General features: G+C 42.5%; 1 protein-coding gene across 2 annotated transcripts in view; it reads right to left on the bottom strand.

Annotated features, from left to right (window-relative positions):
- Positions 1–21,552, bottom strand: part of CCDC178 (coiled-coil domain containing 178) — a 371,972-nt gene that overhangs the window by 123,897 nt on the left and 226,523 nt on the right. For both annotated transcript variants that reach the window (XM_066578043.1, XM_066578044.1), the window contains one exon: positions 8,368–8,517. In XM_066578043.1, coding sequence (XP_066434140.1) covers positions 8,368–8,517 — 150 coding nt within the window. The remainder of the gene's footprint in view (positions 1–8,367; positions 8,518–21,552) is intronic.

The raw sequence follows: 21,552 nt of genomic DNA on the forward strand, positions 1-21,552 counted from the left end.
CAACGCGAGACAAAGTGTATCATGTCACAAATGGCTGGCAAGGGCACATTATTGCTTATTGCCCACACAAGACTTAGTCCGTCCATTTTAAAGTAGGAAATTGTACAGTGAAGGATAACTGGGTAGAATGATTTATAATACTTTATGCTGAATAGTTATAATGACTGAGTATGCTTTCAATGGGTAAAATGTTTATGTAATTAGTCCACCTCAGAATATGGGTGATTTATTTTTTTTCAAGGAATTTTATTTAGCCAGAAATTAACAAGCATATAAACACGGATAACTGGCACCGCAGGTGTCAGATTCAGCAGATAGTACTGTGAGGGTATATATATATATATATATTGCCATATGTTCTTTATACTTTTATACCTATATGCAAGTTTTATTCAATTCCAAATGAGAAAAAACTTATATGTCGCCTTACATCAGATATTCCAAGGCTTTAGAAGGCTGAGAGAGATGTTCTAGAAATTCAGAGAAGATACGGAACCAGACACAAGGCCGCGTGTACTTGGCTGTTTTCCCAGAAGCGCTGGAACAAGATATCAAGATGTTCAAATGTACATAACTTTCACTGTCTTAGGCCAAAAATCCGGACTGCCCATATATGGTTATAAGCCCATCACCCCTTGTTGGTGATGGGACAAAGGGTATAAGATCTCATGTAATCTGTAATAAAGCACAGCCGAGAGCCATGTCCCGTGTGAGAAACTATACCAGACCTCCGTGTGGTGTTTTCTTCTTATCGCCGGCAGCGGGCAAGTGGGGTGGGCCTGATTGGTGCTGTACTTAGAATATTTTATTACCCTGATAAATGGCGCAACCAACTGGGGCGACAAAGCCAGAGCCTACAACGCATTTCACCCGGATCCACGCCACGGGGAAGCCGTCCTGTTGCAAACCGAACCTGATCAACTCACAGAACTCCAGGTAAGGCCAGCATATATTTATGTTGTGTTTTACACTGCGAAGTCTTGCAGCAGGACTGACTATCTGTGGTTTGTGACCGGACGGGTTGGGTTAAGAGTTCTACACGGTAACTCGTGTGGGCTCCGGGTTTGCCGTCATGGACCACTGACCGTGATATGCGCACCAATCGGTCACCCAGAAACTAGTCTGTAGTCTATTTGTTGTTGAAGTCCGTAGCGTTTTAGCGATAGTGGAGATTGTTGTATCTGCAGAAGTTTTTTTTTTTTCTCTCTTTCTTTTCATTTAATGTCACAAGAGAAGGGACCCTCAGTTTAGTTTAGTTAGTTGTTAATGGTTTAGCAGAGAGGGATGCATTTTGTGAGATAGGCTTCATAAGAGAAGGGACTCTCGGTCGGTTTGCCTTATATATGGGGCTAACGATTTTATTTCAGAGAGATGCATTTTATGGGGCTGGTTCCATAAGGAGAAGGGACCCTCGGTTGTCTTGCCGGTATATAAGGGGCTGACAATTTGAAAATTAAGAGGGATGCATTCTATGGAGCGTGTTATTATTATTATTGTTGTTGTTGTAATATGCGTAAGACCTTATTAAAGAAGATAGAGCCCCTCAAGGGCTGCCGCCGTGTGGATGAATTTGTAGAATGTAAGAAAACTCTAATGAAAATGTGTGACACCGACCCGCACGGCAGATTACAAAATGGTGTCTGGGAGGAGGTCTTTAGGACCGAGAGGTGCCTTGAAAGACCAAGGTTTGCTAGAAAGTGCTGGAGAGGAGAGAGAGAGACAGTCAGAGAAAGTATGTACACATTATTTGTTTAAGAAAGTATCCGTAAGTGAAATGTTGAAAAGTACAGTAAGTGATCAAGAGGGCGTCAGGAGAGTGTCTATTGAAGGTTATATTGGCAGTTAGGTAGGGGAGAAGAAGTATAAGGAACAGGCAAGTCGATAAGAAAGTTACAATGCATGTGATTTGTTGGCAGAAAGAAAGGAGAAAAATGTGTATAATACAAGATAGATAATAGATATGGATATATATGTGTGTATATATACATATATGTATATACTGTATGTGCAAATAGTTAACTGAGCTTGCTTTTAGATGAGAAAGATTGTTGACATGTAGCTGCGAGCTTGTGTTCAGTCTGTCTAGTTTTCAAGGTCGGAAGATAACAGCGAGAGAGAAAATGCAATAACAACCTTGGTTAATATCTTTGCTTGCTTACAATGAATTGAAATGAATTTAATTAGTTATACTGTCTTAGTAGGCAGGGAAATATAGCAATTTCTAAGTTATATTCTTACTTATACAGGGGTTGAAAATGAAGAACATGTTGCGCTGTAATTATGATTTCAAAATGCAGGCAATAGTTTAAGCTAAACAATTCAGTCTGTGTTTCATATTCGCGGAGAGATAACAGTTTGTTTTAAAAAGGTGGGGGCTTTCAGACTTCACTTTTTGTTCAGGGTCAAATACAGAGAAATACAGAGAAAGAAAGGCAGGGGGGTTGAAAAATACCCAGAGATTCTAAAATACTTCAGCGTTTAATACAGCATATAATAGCTTCAGTAGATAAGAAATATAGAATATTTCAGTCACTCAGCAAACTTTTTCACATAATTTGTCAAAGATAGCGCTCATTCACAATCTCATCTCAATAGAATCATGTACTTTATAAGATCATAGCACTCACCTCGGTGTTTTTCAGCTGATGTATGTATGTTTGTCAAATTTTTTTTGTCCGTGCATCTGTATGTACTGGTACACCTCCAAGGGGGGTGACGGAGCAGACTTGAGAGCATGGATGGATGAGAGTTAGTGACCCGTGTTCAAGCTGTGGTGGAATGTGTGATGTGGATAATGACTGGAGATAAAAGTCCACCCCATGCATGGGACTTTGCTTGGTTGAGATGTGGACGTGTGGACTGTTACGCTGAAATGGAGCTGAGAAGACGGACGCACGGAGCCAATATCGAAGGGGTGGAGCTAGATGATGTAATAGTACGTAATGTTTCATCCCTCTTGTCCAAGGGAGGGGTGAGGAGCTTGAGCAGCTAGTAAAAGTTTTTGTTTTGTTTTGTTTTGTCTCCCGTCTCAAATTTTGATAAGACATTGCATGCAGGAACAGACTAATAATGAATTTGCTTAAAGGGATATCACATTTCAAATATGAATAGATGTTTTGTAGATTATTCTTCCCAGCTGTAACTCATGTCTGTTATTGGTGCTAACATTTTACAGGCCTTATCTGCATCCATCAAATCTTTTTACAATGTTATACTACCTTAAACCGGGTACTATTGTTCCAATTGAGTACCCTGGTTTAAAGGGGGGGAGGAGAAGGCATAGGTGATCTAGGTATTGCAAGTCAGCCATTTTTAAATTCAGCCATTTTTAAATTTTTTGCAAGCCATTTTTTAATTTTTTAATTTTTTGCAACAAGGTTCTGATCTTTTTGAAATAGAATACCAGCCTGATTGTCTAGCAGTGATGCAACAAGAAAATTTAAGTTTTAAAAGAGTTACTGAAAGCCCTTGTTAATAATGCATATTTTGAGTTGTTTTTTATAGATGGCACCCAGGGTGATTGACGACTCCACACTGGATATGCAGTGGTTACACAACAAGATGTCCTAAAAGCAGAATGTCTCCGCATGTCGCAGTACAAGAAGCGGAACTAAAAGCACTCACGGAGGCGTGTGGAGTGGCCACAGGTAAGACGGCAACCATTTACACTGACTCCCGGTATGCATTTGGCATAGCTCATGATTACGGCCCAACATGGAAGGCCAGACAGTTTTTTTACCTCAGCAGGACAGCCAATTAAGAATGATGCAGCGGTGCAGTCTCATGGAGACCCTACTTCTACCTGACAAGGTGGAAAGCTCACACCAATTCCTACACCAGAGAAGCAAGAGGCAACGCCATCACAGACCACACAGCAAAAGCAGCGGCCCTCAAGCCGTGGAAGAAAGAAGAATTTGATAATAACTTTGGATTTTGACTACACTTGGACTTTGATATGAACTTGGACTTTGATTATAACTTTGGACTTTGACTAAAACTACAAATGGACTAAAAAGGGACGGCGTATGGCAAACAGTCAACAGCACTTGCCCACCACGATCCCTGTGCCCCATGATGGCCCAGCTGACGCACGGAAAGATGCACCTCTCAAAGCAGTAATGATGTCGACGCTTGAACGAGGACGGGTGGCTCTTTGGTTTTCTGTAGCTGCTGCATCATTTGTCCAATTTTGCATGATCTTTGCCGTAAGCAACAGGGCAGAAGTAAATTTGCCACACCACACTTGCCTAGACCACTCTACCCATTTCAGGGATTGCAAATTGGCTACACTCAGCTCCCACTTGTTGGGAAGCATGATTATGTGCTTGTTGTTGATTTCTTTTCAGGTTGGAGACCTACCCTGTTACCAAAGTAAATAAGCAGGTAACCGCACGGAAGCTCATGAATGAGGTAATCTGCAGATACGGGGTACCGGAAGTGATTGAGTCAAACAAAGGTACACACTTCACAGGTGAAATAATACAACACATCATGTCTGTTTTGGGTACATTCCAGGCTTTTCACACACCCTACCATCCGCGGAGTTGTGGGAAAGTAGATACAAAAATGCAATAAAGAAAATGGGTAAATTTTGAATTGAGTGTCTTCTATTAGTTTTTCTTTTCCCAGGAGGGTACATGCCACAGTAGCCGAGTTTGGGGAATGATTTTCTTGTTAATTTTGTCATAGGCCTCCCCAAGGAATTGTCAATAATGCATTCTGTAGTCTCTGCTTTTCTCCCAGGTCCTACAGATGAGTGTCACAATCTGAAACCAGGTGACAGGGTCTATGTGAAAAAGTTTGAGAGAGAGACCCGGTTTAAAGGTCCTTACCAGATGTTGCTTACCACCCCAACTGCAGTCAAGCTTGAAGGAAAGCCCACTTGGATCCACACTTCGCACTGAAAAAACTAATGATCCTGCATATCCTTTACATGCTATAATGTGGTACAATTCCTCTAACACACACCTTTGACTACTGTACACTAGCCCCCTGTTTCAGAACAAATTAATACAATCAAATGTGCAATATGAGCAATATGAGGGTGAGAATCCAACACCGCATCGTGCTAAGAGAGAAGTTGAGACTCCAGGTGGTAACTTTGATCCACATGTACACATAGATGTAATAGGAGTGCCAAGGGGGGTGCCAGATGAATTTAATTCTAGAAATCAGGTTAAAGCAGGTTTTGAGTCCTTATTTGCTCCTGTCACTGTTAATAATAATGTAGATTGAATGAATTATATCTATTACAATCAGCAGAGGTTTGTAAACTACACCAGAGATGCTTTGCAAGGGTTAGCTGACCAGTTAGGGCCCACTGCATCCATGGCCCTAGAGTAGCCGTGGATATGATTTTAGCAGAAAGAGGTGGGGTATGTAATTTCCTGTTTGTGTATTATCCCTTTAATGGTGACCAAAATTTCCCTTGTTTGAAAAAGATGAAGAGCCAGTTCCGATAATGCCAACCAGGTACGTTACCAGAAGAATGGAGAAATGGACTAGTACTGCGCCGCCCCGGTCTCATAAGATGGACTGTCAGTGGACTTCCCATTTGCCTAGGGAAAGTGCAGAAGACCTTAGGTTCCGGCGAGGGCACACCCTGCGGGGTGTTAACTCGTACAGATAGAGGGTATGGATGCCCGGAAATAAGCCCAGGGAATCCATGGCCTCCTTCTGAGGTGAGGTAGGGATCCCTCCCTTTTAGGAGTAGGGACTTACAGGCAGTGGAGAAACCCTGACGCAAGGGAGAGACGACCGAGGAAGAGTGCAAAGTCTGATGCTTGATCTCCATATTAAGTTTTTTAGGGGGGTTTGTGAGGGTATATATATATATATTGCCATATGTTCTTTATACTTTTATACCTATATGCAAGTTTTATTCAATTCCAAATGAGAAAAAACTTATATGTCGCCTTACATCAGATATTCCAAGGCTTTAGAAGGCTGAGAGAGATGTTCTAGAAATTCAGAGAAGATACGGAACCAGACACAAGGCCGCGTGTACTTGGCTGTTTTCCCAGAAGCGCTGGAACAAGATATCAAGATGTTCAAATGTACATAACTTTCACTGTCTTAGGCCAAAAATCCGGACTGCCCATATATGGTTATAAGCCCATCACCCCTTGTTGGTGATGGGACAAAGGGTATAAGATCTCATGTAATCTGTAATAAAGCACAGCCGAGAGCCATGTCCCGTGTGAGAAACTATACCAGACCTCCGTGTGGTGTTTTCTTCTTATCGCCGGCAGCGGGCAAGTGGGGTGGGCCTGATTGGTGCTGTACTTAGAATATTTTATTACCCTGACAGTACATTGCATGAAAAACAGGGTAGAGATAACCTTCGCCTGCGTACATACACATATTTCTTCTTGGAATGCTATACCTGGCTAGTACTTTTTATTTCTTTCACCCCCCCCCCCCACTCCCCCTTTAACCCTTTAAACTCTTAACTTTATCAGTTATGGCTAAACAGTAGTTTAACCTTGAATAGATCAGCTGTGATCAATCAGGAGAGAAAGCAAAAACTTAAACTTAGACCCCCCCTCTCCCCCAACCCCTTGGCGCGACTCACTTAAGAAGAACTGTGGGAATAGAGGAGAAAAAAATAGTTTTCTGAGCATAGGGTTTTATCGTAGAAAGCAGATTTAACAGGTGTCTCTCTTTCTATCCTTCTCTCTCCCTCACTCCCCCCCTACCACCTGGCTTGGCTCTCCCGACACGGTCGTGGGGCAACTCACCCAGCTATCCCAAATCTTGTCGAATTTTTCAGGGCACCCCCTGGCCATGTATGTCAATTTGTACATTGGGATTTCAGCATTAACGACCCGGACCCATGCGCTCCTAGTCGGCCTCCCAGGGTGTTTCCAATTAAGTAGAATCACTTTTTTTGCATAGAAGAGTAGCAGCTTGTATAATGTACGTGTTGCTGCGGCCACCGGCAGGTCTCCCACAAGCCCAAAGAGGCACGTTCCAGGATGCATGATCCTCGGTGCCCCTAGATGCGTTTCCATGAAGACAAGCACGTCTCTCCAATATTCCTGTAGGACCGTGCACTCCCAGAACACATGCATGACTGTCCCATCCGCCACCAAACATCGTGGGCACGTTGCAGTAGGGAGCAGGCCCATAGTGCACAACCTGGAGGGGGTATAATATATGCGGTGCAGAAATTTAACTTGGATGAGCTTGTCTCTAGCGCTAACCAGGGGGGGACCAGAACCACCCAATATATCCTCATCCTTCCCTGAGGTCAGGTCAGGGATGTCCCCCCCCCCCCCCATCTCTGTACGGCCCTTTCGCCTAGCGGGGCCAGGTGTTGCACTGTATGGGCATAAAAACTCGACAGCGGTTTGACAAGATTGCACATCTGCGCCAGGCTCTCCAGTCGTGTCATGGATAGTGGGATAGATAAACCTCCAAACTAAGCCCTGGTTACATCTCGCAGTTGATAATACCTAAAGTAGGAGTTTTCGGGCAGGCCGTGGGCTATCCGTAGCTGCATAAAGGTGCAAAACTTGCCCTCGCTGACTATGTCAGAGAGGACATTGACGCCCCGGCATCTCCAGAAGGCGGACTCCGGGAAGCGCTGGAAGTGTGGCAGTTTGGGGTTATTCCAGAGGGGAGTGTGTGGGGATCGCGCAGTCTCCTCTGTTGTGGACAGTCTCGTGACCCATTGCCAGGTCTAATATGGGTGATATTTAACGCGGAGTATAGCATGGCACAGGCCCACACTAAGGCCTCCTTCCCACGAACGGATTTCCGCCGCGTAATACGCGGCGAAAATCCGCTGCGTTGCACGCAGCTATTAGGTTCTATTGAACCTAATAGCTCCATGCTCACGATGCGTAATTCCACCGCGGAATTACGCACCGCGATTTCTCCCGTCCTCACCCGCAGCATGCTCTATTTTCTGCGGGTGAGGACGGGCTGTACGCACTGACGGCTTCCATTGCAGTCAATGGAAGCCGTCCATTCACGCTATCTCCCGCTGTAACCAGCGGGAGATAGCGTGAAAAAACGCTTTCCCGCCCACCGCCGAGCGTCATATGACGCCAAATGACGCGGTCCGGCCGCGTCACGTGACACGGCTGGTGACGCGAGAGCGGTGGGCGGTGACGAGCGGTGACGAGCGGTGACGCGGCGGTGGTGGGCGGGGAAGCGATTTCACGCTATCTCCCGCAGGTAAGTATAGGGGCTCTGGGGGGCGCCGTGACGGGCTTCACAGCGGAATATTACGCTGCGGAGCCCGTCACGCTCGTGGGAAGGAGGCCTTAATGTCATAAAACAGTCTACTATGTAATTCCATAATGAAGTATACATCATTTACATAATAGTGTGTTAGGAATCTCTTCCCTTTAAAATTACCTGTAAATAATCTCTCATTGTCGCCTCCATTTTTATCCTGCTCTCGTAGTTGATCATCAGCTTGTCTTTTTCATCCAGATAGCTGGTTTGCAGCGTTTGATACTCTTTGGCTAATGCAACATTTTCCTTCAGTGCCGCCTCCAAGGCCTTCTGCATTGTAAAATAAATGTACATGGTTTACTATATAGGCCATTTACATTGTGTATTATATGAACATGAATTGTAGACATTTGTATATAAAATGAAGTAGCATTTTTAGAAATCTTATGCACAAAAAACTTTGTATATATTTACCAATCAGCATGTAGACAGTAACTGTTATACATTTCCTCTTGTCTACAGCCCAGCCGTACCATATATTATCACATGACTGCTGTGTCCGTAGCTTATCCTAATTGGACATATATATCTACATGCATTCACAAATGACTACTTATATGATGTAGAAAAGAGGAGATATTGTGTAGCCAGTACTTTTTAGTTTCGGAGCAGCAACTAGGAACTTTACTAAAAGTAAGAGCCAAGACTGTACAGCTTGAAACTTGAAAGAGTGTTCCTCTTTTTTATCTTCTGCTACAACATGTTATTTTTCTTTAAGATGCAATAAAAGTTAAATACCAACTGCGGCTAAAACACATTTTCCCATGATCCTGTGTAGTAAATGTCCTGTTGGTGGCCTTTATGTTGGAGAAACAGGACAAAAACAGAGCGAGGCTGAGATCTCACCACCACACGATTAAACAGAAAAAGACGGAATTACCTGTGGCCAAGCACTTCTCTAGTCACGGACACGACATAGAAGATATGAAAGTTATGATACTGAAAGGCAATTTCACAAAGCCGTAAAAGAATTTGGGAATATAAATTTATGACGTTTTTTTGACACTTTCAATAGAGGGCTAAATTATTTGCGAGGATTTATGCGTGAGGGGGAGGTATAAGAAATCTGTAGCACAGATAACACTGCTGGCCTGGTGACCCCCACTTCCCCTCAACACTAATTCAGGGACCATAAAACCTCTACTCCCTTATCAGTGACTTTTTAAAGATATTTGTATTTCGGTGGTAGTATTCTTTTAAATGCAAACCTATCACATCCATGTCTGTGCCTTGTCATAAGTATGCATGCATAAATATGCATGCCTCTTCAGATTTGTTTCATTTAAGTCTGAAGAAGAGCCCTGTGTAGGTTCGGAAGCTCACATTAACATCATGTATTTTTGTTAGCCATTAAAAGGTATTATATCTACAAGATTACGTGGTTTCTCTTGCTGGGAACAATCACATTTTACCCCTTTATCTGATTGCTGTAATTCTCTGCACATCTCTTCTGTGTATTGCAGTGAACTCCATGCAGTGCAACTTTCTGTCTGATGCTTATCAGGTTCCATCTTGAGGCTGAGATTTTTTATTTCCAGTCTCACATCTATCTTATGATGCATCAGCCTAGCATTTACTGAGGCTTTACTATTTTTACCTGCTGGGGGTAGCAGTTTAATTATCATTAGTTTTTATATTCACCTAAATAAGCTACAGCCCATAGGTATACAGTCAGGAGGATGAGCTGTGATTATCTCCATTATAACTGTGTGACAGCAGTGTGTGATCACCATCATTAACTGTGATAGGTGATTCTGTGTTCCCATCCAGGAAGTTTCTGTTATAGATCCATGTAACAGTATCACACAAACTGAAAAATTTACTAGAAAATGAATCCATAATCCCAAGTAAATCTGAGCTGGTCAGAATTGAGATTATATGACCATTTGAGAAAAATGAGTCTGGAGAGAAATAAGTAACCAAGGTAATACTAGCCCACTTATATATACAGGAGGTTGACTGCATAATAAATTAATTTTAAATAATCAGTTGGTCTTGAAGTTTTATATATTTATTTTTGAGTGCTGGAAGATTTTCTCTTTGAAGAATCATCCATTATCAATTCTATCATTCCCTCCATTTAGTTCTTGGCGATGAGGATTGATTGTATCTGGTGGTTGTGAGATTGTCTAGTTTTGTTTTTCCATAGGTCACCAGAAAATAACCTATTGTTTAAATCAAGTTTTTATGTTAAACTTTTTTTTTTTAATTGTCGGCAAATTATTTGTTCATTTTCCATGTGACTATCAGGGCTGGTGGTGTTTTCATCTTACCTGCACTCATGAGTAGCTCTTCTACCAGTCCACCATTAGGGCTGGTAGTGTTTTTATCTTACTTGCATTCATCAGTTGCTTTGCTACCAGTCTACCATCAGGACTGGCAGTAAATTTAAACAGCACTTTTTCTTTGCTGATTTGCCATGCTTTCCATCACAGTGTGCCAAATTTTATCTTCTGAGGAAACTTTAACAGTAGAAACAAGTTGAGCTATTATCTTTTAAAAATAGTTGGTGAGTTATTTGTTCATTTTGGGCTGAAAAGTCCAAATGTTAGAATTCAAGTCAGTATAGAGAGACTTGCTCAAAGCCTCTTCTGCTAGAAGTGCGGCTAATGACCACAGCCTGAATAGACAGCTGAGAGCGAATGTGGGTTAATCCTGACATCCCTCTGGGGCTGCCATATTGTGGTGAACTACCAAAGTGTATATTCACTTGAAGGCTAGCAACCCATTTAATACTGAGTGTAGTGAGATACAAGTATTTCACTCAGTCTGAGATCATCTCTTGGGTTCTTTTAAATGGCTGCTAGTCTTTCATATGATGGACATATTTGTGTGACCTATTTGAAGTCCCAGCAAATGTATTTAACTATTGTAGGATAGCCACCATCCATGTCTATCACTCTGTGTATGTGGGAAGGAAAATGAAAGAATGCCTAATTTCAGTTTGTGGGAAAAAAACAACTAGATCTCATATATCTACTGGGTCAAAAAAAATCTACTGACCATGTTCTCAACTTGAGCTTCTATATTGATTCTTCTGCTGAGATAGTGGTGTTATTTTAGGGCCTGTGGCCCAAGGGCTTATTCATACATCCATATATCGGCTGGGTTTTCACGCCCGGCCGATATATGGTGTCCCTTTCTGCAGGTGGAGGAGGTGGTCCGGGCTGGACTGGGAACAGTGCACTGAGCTCCCGCCCCCTTTTTGCCCTCTCCCTGCCCCCTCACCACTGTTTGCAATGGGAGGGCGGAACGGGTGCGGAGCTAAGTTCTGTCCGTCTCGCCCCCTCCCATTGCAAATAGTGGCGAGGGGCGGAGAGAGGGTGGAGAGGAGGCGGGAGCTCAGTGCATTGCTCCCGGTCCAGCCCGGACCACCTCCTCCACCTGCAGAAAGGGACACCATATATCGGCCGGGCGTGAAAACCCAGCCGATATACGGATGTATGAATAATCCCTAAAATATACCAAACTATACATGGTCAGGGCCGACCTACTATTTGCTGATAAACAGCTTTTTCTGTGCTTTTGACTTGGCATTATTAGCCCATTATATTATATGTCTGTGAAATAAAAGTTATGTTTTAAGGGAACTTCCCAGTGAAGTTTTTATATGAAACGTATTTTTTAAAAATAGTTCGTGAGTTATTTGTTCCTTTTCTATGTGAATATATTTTAAAAAATCCTAATATTTTGCAGTTTTCCCTCTGTTCACTAAGGCTAATAAGTCTGACACTTCCTGTTCGGTAGAGCAGCCTCATGGACCACAGACACAATGGACTGGTGGGGATTCAATGATTTGTATGGGAAACTGTTTTAGGCATGTTCTGCGACCTATGCAGAGGTCAGTGTGCTGGGATGTGAAGGAGGAGATCTGTCATCATCACTTATTGTAAATGCTGAATCCATTGCTATTTATATATAGGTGTTATCTTTCATTGTAATCCTGCCTGTGATGATCATGAGGTAAGTGCTGAGAAGTGATCTGAAGAGGACAGGAAGTGTCAGGCTATCATTAGTTATTAGAACTACTTGTTTAAAGAGTATCTGTCATTAAAATACATTTCCTTGTGTAAGGATCAGTCATAGAATCACAGCAGTTGTCAAGACTTTTATTATATATAGGCAAACAAATTGGCTGCTTATCAGTTTTCACCTGTAGTTCTGCCTTTGTCTCCCCCTCTCAGCATGCAGGATGAATCAGCAGCTGATTGAATGATCACATAACATCACATATTCTGCTGAACTGCACTGAATCTCGTAGACCAGAGCCTTCACTACAGCTCCAGCCTGTAGACTGGTTCAGACTCAAGCCTACCCTTTACACTCATTTGCTTTAAAGTACATTTTATAGAAAAATACATGTTGTTCTGAGAAATTTTCTCCTGCCATTTCCCTGTATTGGCTTTTATATCTTGTTTCCGCCCAGTTAACCGTGTTGTAAAGACCCCTCATATTCTATAACTCAAAATATGACACCATTTTCAAAATAACTTTTGAGTTGTATGCATAAAGAGCTCTCTCCCCTTTTGAAGAATGTTTAAGAGAAAATGTATTCTCCAAAATAAACCAGTTAAAACCCTTCCTATGTGCCACATTAGTGAAATGACGGGGTGATCTACTTGGAAAAATTAAAGGACGTCCCACCATTGACTAGCATCAGGAGAAAATTGGGACAAAAAGCAAAATGCTATCTGCAACTGCCTTTTTCATAAGTCCTTTCTTAAAGGAAGGGATCACATACGACCTTTAAGATGGTAAAATGGAAGTATTGAAAAGTGACTGATATTACAAGTAGAGATGAGCGAGCATACTCGCTAAGGTCAATTGCTCGCGCGAGCATTGCCCTTAGCGAGTACCTGCCCGCTCGAGAGAAAAGGTTCGGATTCCGGCGGCGGGCGGGGAGCTGCGGGGGAGAGCGGGGAGGAACGGAGGGGAGATCTCTCTCTCCCTCTCTCCCCCTTGCTCCCCCCTGCTGACTGCCGCAACTCACCGTTCCCCTGTGCCGGCACCCGCACCTTGTCTCTCGAGCGGGCAGGTACTCGCTAAGGGCAATGCTCGCTCGAGCAATTGCCCTTAGCGACTATGCTCACTCATCTCTAATTACAACCCAAACCATAAACTTCTATAATTATGTAATGTCATTGAACCATAATATTTTCCCTATGTGCAAATTTATAATTATATTTGTGAAATTAAGAAATTCATCTTCATGAGTACTAAAGACTGGGAAGAAGAAGCCTTGGAATTTTATTCCAACTACCTTCCATTCCAGCATGAAGAATCAATACAGACTCCTCTGGACCATAAGCAATCAAGAAGAAGGATGGTGCTCTGGACATTCCATATACCATTCCTCACAAAACACAAAGACTTAAAAGCACTTTATACAACCACAAACTCCTAACCACATATATCTTCTGGCATTTAACCCTAAAGATAGTAAGTTAGTTTCTACAGATTTCCCCCAAATGTTCCCTTGTAAAGTACTTTAAAGAGGACCTGTCACCTTGTCATACTTATGAACTTCATAAAGCAGCTGAAAATTCGTTCTGCTCTTTAACGAATTGTCACATTAGTATTTTTCAATGCCCATCAGAAATGTACAATACACTGCTCTCACACAGGCATCACTAAAAACAACGCATTTTCAACGCAGCATTTTACAGCGTTTCCAAATGCGTTTGACAGTGTGTTTTAATGCACGCCATGATTGTATTGGGTGATGAGTTATGGTAAAAATTGCTGAAATGCACTAAAACAGAGCAGACAGCGATCAAATGCAAACATCCGAACCATTGGATTTCAATGCACTCATTCGCCCCAGGAAAAATAGCACATACACCAGTTTTCGGTCGCCAATTTTTTACATCGCATGAAAAGATAGGTCTTGCCCTATCTTTTGTCGAGATACGCAGGAAGCTCCCATAGACGTCAATGGAAGCTGGAAAAAAGGGAGTTACCCAACATACAGTGCTGGGAAAAGAACACAGCTGGCCCAGTTTAAGCATTATTGGTCATTCTGAGCATTTTACAGCAATTAATGCTTTTCATCATTTCTGCTTTTTTTTTTTTTGCTGATATGCAGCAGCAGCCCGTGTGAGTGGTTGAAAATACACGAATAAAGATCGGGACTCGATTGCGGCAATTATTTATTCATGCGATTTATATGGTGCATTTGAGCAAACGTAAAAACGCATATGGTCATGTGAAGGAGGCCTTAGTGGTAAAAATCCATAGTGTATACTAGTCATGTTGCAGACAAGTTCCCAATCTCCTCCATACTCTGAAGCCATTTGTCTTCTACTCATACAACCATCTAATAAGGAATTTAAGTCAATACAATTTTTGAAAACTGCAATCCCATACTGAGTATGACAAGGTGAGCTCTTGTAATGATTTTCTGTACTATTTAAATGAACAGCAAAAACAAAAACACGATGTCCGTATATAAGAAGAGACTAATTTCCAGAACTAAAGTAAAACAAGAGACTTTGAATGTGATATATAATGAGATAATAAGACTTGAATGCTGCTTGAACTACCAACAATCTGCTTTTCATTCCTCCTGTTACAGTTAATGCTGCACATGATTCATTAGTAAGCTACACCGATCCACTTGGTTACTCAAGTCATTTTACCAAGCACAGGGCCTAGCTACAGAAACAAAAGCCTTTTAAAAAGCCTTCGACCCAATAAGTATGACGGTCAATCAGTGGGATTTATCTTCTTATATTAGAGCAGTTTAAACTTTTGGAGATAAAGAAAAAGAAATTATACAACAAGCTAGAATGTATAGCTAACTATCCAGATTTAATTGTAACGATGCTTAAATTATCTAAGCTATCCAACAGAGAAAAGTAGTTGATCGATGTTACAAATTTTCAACCTTATAAGTCTCCTCACTAACTTTTCAGGTGTCTTCTCACACCCCTTCTAGGTGCTCTCCTTGGGAAGAGACTATGCCATCCCCCAACCCACTCACCACCTAGGTGTCTTCACACACTTTTTGGGTGCTCTCCTTAAGGAGAGACGACACCCCACTTGACCCACGTCACAGGCCTCTCACCAGCCAAGCCAGAAACATATTGCACACTGATGAGGGGCAAACCCCCAAAACAGCTGTCTGTATATGGATTTCTGGCTTGGTTTTTCTATTCCCAATCATTGTTTTAATCATTGTTAAAAAGCCGTACATTGATTTGCAGGAATGCTGCCATGCAATATGTGGCACTGTAGGGGTATTGTTCTATTTTCCTTTTTTGCGTAAATTACCCAGAGGAGCGTGTATGGCCTGCCCGCTGTCTTGGGGTGATATTTGACTCTGATCTTTCCTTTACCCCCTACATCCAATCTCTGGCCCAAACATGCCACCTGCACTTCAAGAACATCGCAAGAATCTGCCCTTTTCTTACTGTGGACATGCTAAAAATGCTCACTGTTGCCCAAATCCACTCTCAGCTCGATTATTGCAACTCGCCGCTGATCGGACTCCCCTGCACCAGACTCTCCCCTCTCCAATCCATCCTGAATGCGGCAGCCAGGCTCATCTTCCTGTCCAGCCGCTACTCGGATGCCTCTGCCCTGTGCCAGTCATTGAACTGGCTGCCTGTCAAATACAGAAACCAATTTAAACTCATTACCTTCATCCACAAAGTTCTCCATAGCACTGCGCTGCCCTACATTGCTTTCCTCATCTCAATCCACCACCCAGACCGGGCCCTCTGCTCTGCTTACAAAATCAGACTGAGTGCCCCTTTAACCTGAACCACTCTTTTCTGCCTCCAAGTCTTCTCCAGAGCAGCACCAGTCCTCTGGAATGCGCTACCCAAAACTATCCGGGCAATCTCTGACACACAAAACTTTAGGCGTGCTCTAAAAATGCACCTCTTCAGAGAGGCATGCTATATCCCCTAAACCAAACCCCTCTGTACTCCGCCTGAAAACATGCTCCCTGCAGTCACACCATTTCTGCCGTCACACGGCTTAAGGGCTCCCACCCACTGGCGATATTTTCTCCACTGCGATGCGAGACTAAAGTTAAAGTCTCGCATCGCAGTGCGAGAAAAAAATTGGCATGATGCCGGGATATCGGCATCACGCTGACATATCGCCGGTCTTTTCAATGGGGCCAGCAGCAGCAGCGCTAGCCCCATTGAAAAAAGATCGAGAATGCCGGGGACCTCTTCCACAGCTGTAACAGCTGTGGCAGGAGTTTCCTTCATCCCCGCGGGGACCCTGGAATTGAAGGAATCCTCTGCCACAGCTGTCACAGCTGTAGCAGAAGTCCCCGGCATTCTAGCCCATTGCTTTCAATGGGATCAGCACTGCTGCCGATCCCATTGAAATCACTGCTTTCTGCCAAGCCCCGCAGAATGATTATCGGGGAAGGGCTTGAAATATAAGCCCTTCCCCGATAATCATCAATAAGTGGTAAAAAAATCCCATGCCGATCCCATTGAAAGCAATGGGCTAGAATGCCGAAGACTTCTGCCATAGCTGTGACAGCTGTCACAGCTGTGGCAGAGGATTCCTTCATCCCCGCGGTCCCGCGGGGATGAAGGAAACTCCTGCCACAGCTGTCACAGCTGTGACAGTTGTGGCAGAAGTCTGCGGCATCCTCCCTGTGCTTTCAATGGGGCTAGCGCTGCTGTCGCTGGCCCCATTGAAACCACTTGCGATATGCCGGTTCTATACCGGCCTCTTTCTTGCGCTGCAATGCGAGAGTTTTCTCGTGCTCTTGCAGCGCAAGAAAGAAAATATCGCCAGTGGGTGGGAGCCCTAAGTCTGACCATTATCTAAGTGTATAGCATCCCACACTCTCCACCTCGCCATACCGTGCACATCTCCAGCACTTTACCTTCTGTATCACCCCATTATTTGTAGTATGTAAGCTTATTGGAGCAGGACCCTCACCCCTACTGTCTCCTTCAACTGATTTCTACATGTAACCGTCGTTTTTGTATTTTTGTACTTTTGTCATTCTGTATTCCCCTGTTTTTGTAAGCGCTGCAGAATATGTTGGCGCTATATAAAGATTATTATTATAAGTCTCCTCACTCACTTTTCAGGTGTCTTCTCACACCCCTTCTGGGTGCTCTCCTTGGAGAGAGACAATGCCATCCCCCAACCCACTCACCCCCCAGGTGTCTCCACACACTTTTGTGGGTGCTCTCCTTAAGGAGAAACTACGCCCTTTGGACACACAAATGTTCAGACAACCCCCGAGACAACAGTTCACCAAATATTCCCCAGTTGGGAAATGTTGCTCAATAGTTCTTTCTATGTAGCTGTGCAATAGGTTCATGAATTTATATTTGGCGCAGGTTAGAAATGTCTGTTACTGAGTGTCCAACACAACTTTCTAAGCACAATGACATTGATTTGAATGGCCCTTTGCTTAGAATGCTGTGCCATATTTCCAGGAACACAAATCTATAAGCAGTGCGAGGGATGTATGTTCTCTATAATGTTATTTTGTTTAGGAAATCATTAGCGATCCTTAATCACATATTTCACCAAATAAAGGTGTCTGGAACTAGAGGTACAATCAGCACAATGACACTAAACAAGACCAAAAGTACCTTGCTCCTTGGATCAGTTAGAACTCATTGGTGGTTCAAGATCACAGTTTTAGCACGATGATCTTCTTATTGTTAAATTTGTGCAGCGCACAAGTACGGTGCCCTCCACGGATGTCACTAACAAATCAGACCAAGAAGTAATTAATGTCCACAATTGACGACTATAGGCGTAAATTATATCATAAAAAGGGGAAAATACAAAATAAAGCAAGTAACGCAACAAAAATATGGGCATGGGAATGCTATCCATAACCAACTTTGGTGTGGCAGACCCTGCCTAGAAGCACAACAATCACCCAATAAGGGTAGCCCCACATCAGGAACCTAAGAGGCCTAGGCTATCCTTAGATGGGGGATATGGAAAATGTTTAATGCAGATGGAAAGAGCAATGTATAACGCAGTATAAGATAAAAGAGAATAAGTGCCACACAGAATAAATAACCACAGGTACTAAGCTGTCCAAACACCCTAGGCAAGACAAAAACCGATGCCCATGTGGAAGAGCGCCCAGAATAAATACATAGAATGTTGTGTGATTAGCTACCTTGCAGTGGTGGAGTCCCAGGTTCAAATCCCTATCAAGGTCACATTCAACCTAGAACTCCAGCACTGCAAGGCAGCAGTACTAAGCCGACACACATATCCTTTCTCCTCAAAGCAAAGAGACAACATTTTGGCGATTTTTGCTAACTATCAGATCGGGACGATCCTATCCAATTTAACAAAAATTGTCTGTCCCCTCTATCATAATGACCAACTCTATTGATGGGTCATCAATATGTGATCAGTGTGGTCTATCACTCAGGTTCCTTGTTGCTCATCTGTTTGAAGAAGCCATGGCAGTCAGGTGAGCGCCATGGCCTCTATTCAGGCATATGATGTCACATTCAACAGTCATATGACCCGAGTGCAGTTCAGTTTCATTCAGTTCCTGCTATACCAGGCACAACCACTATACAATATACAAGAGAAGAAGAGAAAGCAGTGGAGCTCCTTCTACTGACACTGTGTAGAGAAATTTAACTTCCTTATGTAAAACAGGATAGGGTGCTGCCTGTCCACTAATGCCAACCGTGTGAAACAGGGCATGGTAGTTAGACTGAAGGAAACTATTAAAAATTTGGAAATAAAGGGCGCAACTCCTATAAAACAATACAGTATTCCAATGAGTAATGAACCCGGTTCTTGTTATTATATAATTAAAAAACAGCCAATATTTCATGGACGTTGACCCTTCTTCAGAAACGTCTGTAAAAAGCGCGGGATATTAACGAGGATCTCTTATATACTGAGCCACAGGTCAGGAGAATAGTGGGACTCCTGTGGAGATCAGTGTGTTGATCACCATCTGTGGACATCAGCTTCTCACATAATGAAGTGAGTGTGTTGTGCACCCTATCCAATCACTATTCAAGCACAGAACAGGGTCAGCTGATTGCTCAAGGTCACATGACTATCTCAGCCCAATTGCTAAGAAACTGCTGCGCACAGAGTGCAGCGATAACACCAGCAAACATAACAAGGATGGACAAAAGCAAAAACAGCTGAATACAACAACAATATAACCATCTTGCGATTATGCATGTCACATTAATTGCTAAAAATCCATTAAAGTACAATTGGGTTAAAATCATCACAGAGGTTCAAAGTGATCCCATAAATCTGAATCACCCCTAAACTGGAGTCAATCTAGTCTAAAAAGGATCTAGAATAAGTAAGGAAGGACTCAGTATCCACTAATGCACCCTGTGATTATTATTGAATTTAACTAGTTTTATGGCCTAATGTTACAAATTTTTGTGCACGCCCTATTTGCAACTCTTCTTTGCTCTGGCCTCTTTTGAAAAATGCCTAGAAAAGTGGACGTGGCTGAGTGGAATTGGAAGTGGCCAATGACAGTCCAGCAAACTTATTATGTTCAAAGCCAGAAAACAGCATGAAAAGTGCTGCAAATCTATGTGCTTATAATAGGTATAGACTCCAATTTCTGGCTTTAGGAAAGACCAAAGTGTTCCCAACTAATTAAAAAGCATGCACTTTTAATAAACTTCACGCAATTCACTCGAACAAATCTTTGCTTAACACTGGAAGCTTATGAAACCCCAGTCCTAATAAATATCCCCCAAGGTCTATGAAATCCACCTCTCAGATACTCTGCACAGCCCAGCGTAATATGTAAATGGTCCATAATAACTGGCTCAAAGTATTAGACAGACTTCTATCATCTAGAGTAGACCATCCTTCAAGGACTCAATAGACTAAGAACAAACTAAACAAGCAGCTTGTAGGATAAAATATAGACTGAACGCCAGGCAACAGTCTGTGTCCTCCGCTCACCTTCAAGTAGTCTAGGGCTGAGCACGGGAATATATTAAGTAGGTGCATTAATATTTCGATAAGAGATGGAAGGGAAAAATGTGAACTGAACTCTGGAGAATGTAAGGGATAAATTAAATAAAAATGTTCATTTTTCCTGCCCCTTTTAATCTTACTGACGTATTCAAACTATCGGACATGTACTGTAACTGAATATCTCAACTGTACCTGAAGAAATAATGGAGCGTGTCCCAGCAGTAAAACAGAACTGCACTAAACTGATGAGTTTAACCCAGCAGAAAGAGCGGCTGTAAACATGACAAATGCCTGCTATTGATTTCAGGTTTAATTACTCTGTGCAGCACTGACAAAGCCCATCAGATGTTGTTGTGAAGTGTAAATGGAACAGACCACACTTCACTGACCAGAGGAAACTGATGGTGTCTGCAGTTTGCATTGTTTACTTTATCCTCCGTAAACTTCAGCCTTGATCAAATTAACAAGTGCTACTAACCTCTAACAAACTACTGTGCTCCCTGGTTTTATAGCAGAAATCGGAGATTACCAACATCCAGCGTGCAATGAACAGAGCCGAATCTTTTCCGGGGTTCCATTATCAGTATTGGGTTCTATAGAAATCAGCGATTAGGGACCAAATTGTAACACAGCAGGAACATGTATGAAAGCGTTAGTAGTGCGAATTGCCGGAGTTTTTAGAACCCTGTGCTCGAAACTAATAACATTTTAACTTTTTTTCACATTTGCAATTACAATTTTGGTTTTGGATAGGGGTATAATGGGACCTGGTGAATAGAGCACTCATGCGGCTTATTAAAAAAACTAGTATATGTGAAGCTTTCCATTTAAAATATATACATGTATTACTAGTTAAAACAATCATACATGGGCAGCAGAGATTAGGTTACAATGCTCTCTGATGGTTTTTTGAGTCACTTATAGAAAGATTTGACGTAGAAATTCCAATTACTGAAAAACGTTACATACACCTACTAAATTGAAATCTGCAAGGTTTGAACATAGGAGCTTCAACATAGATGAGAACATTGAGCATGTCTAGTGTTCTAAGCCTTATCTTGTAACATATGGAACCATTTCAATCCTTTGCATCATATAGAACCATTTCAATCCTCCATGCATTCTTCTTTAGCTGTCAAGAGGAGTTGACTTGCAGTGAAGATAGCCGAAGGGGTACAGCACTCGGATAAGTGCGGCAGCCCTCTCATTTCACCGATCAGCAGGGGTCTCAGCAATAGAAATGTTAAAAGTTTGTAAAAATGGCAATTATTCTTTTGGGCTTCTGATGCATTAAAAGAGTTGTCAATTTAGTGAACTATTAATGGCCTATCCTCAGGATGTGTCATCAATAAACAGAGGGTCTCGTCAATC

Source organism: Eleutherodactylus coqui, chromosome 9, assembly GCF_035609145.1.
Source record: "Eleutherodactylus coqui strain aEleCoq1 chromosome 9, aEleCoq1.hap1, whole genome shotgun sequence".
Taxonomy (NCBI): domain Eukaryota; kingdom Metazoa; phylum Chordata; class Amphibia; order Anura; family Eleutherodactylidae; genus Eleutherodactylus; species Eleutherodactylus coqui.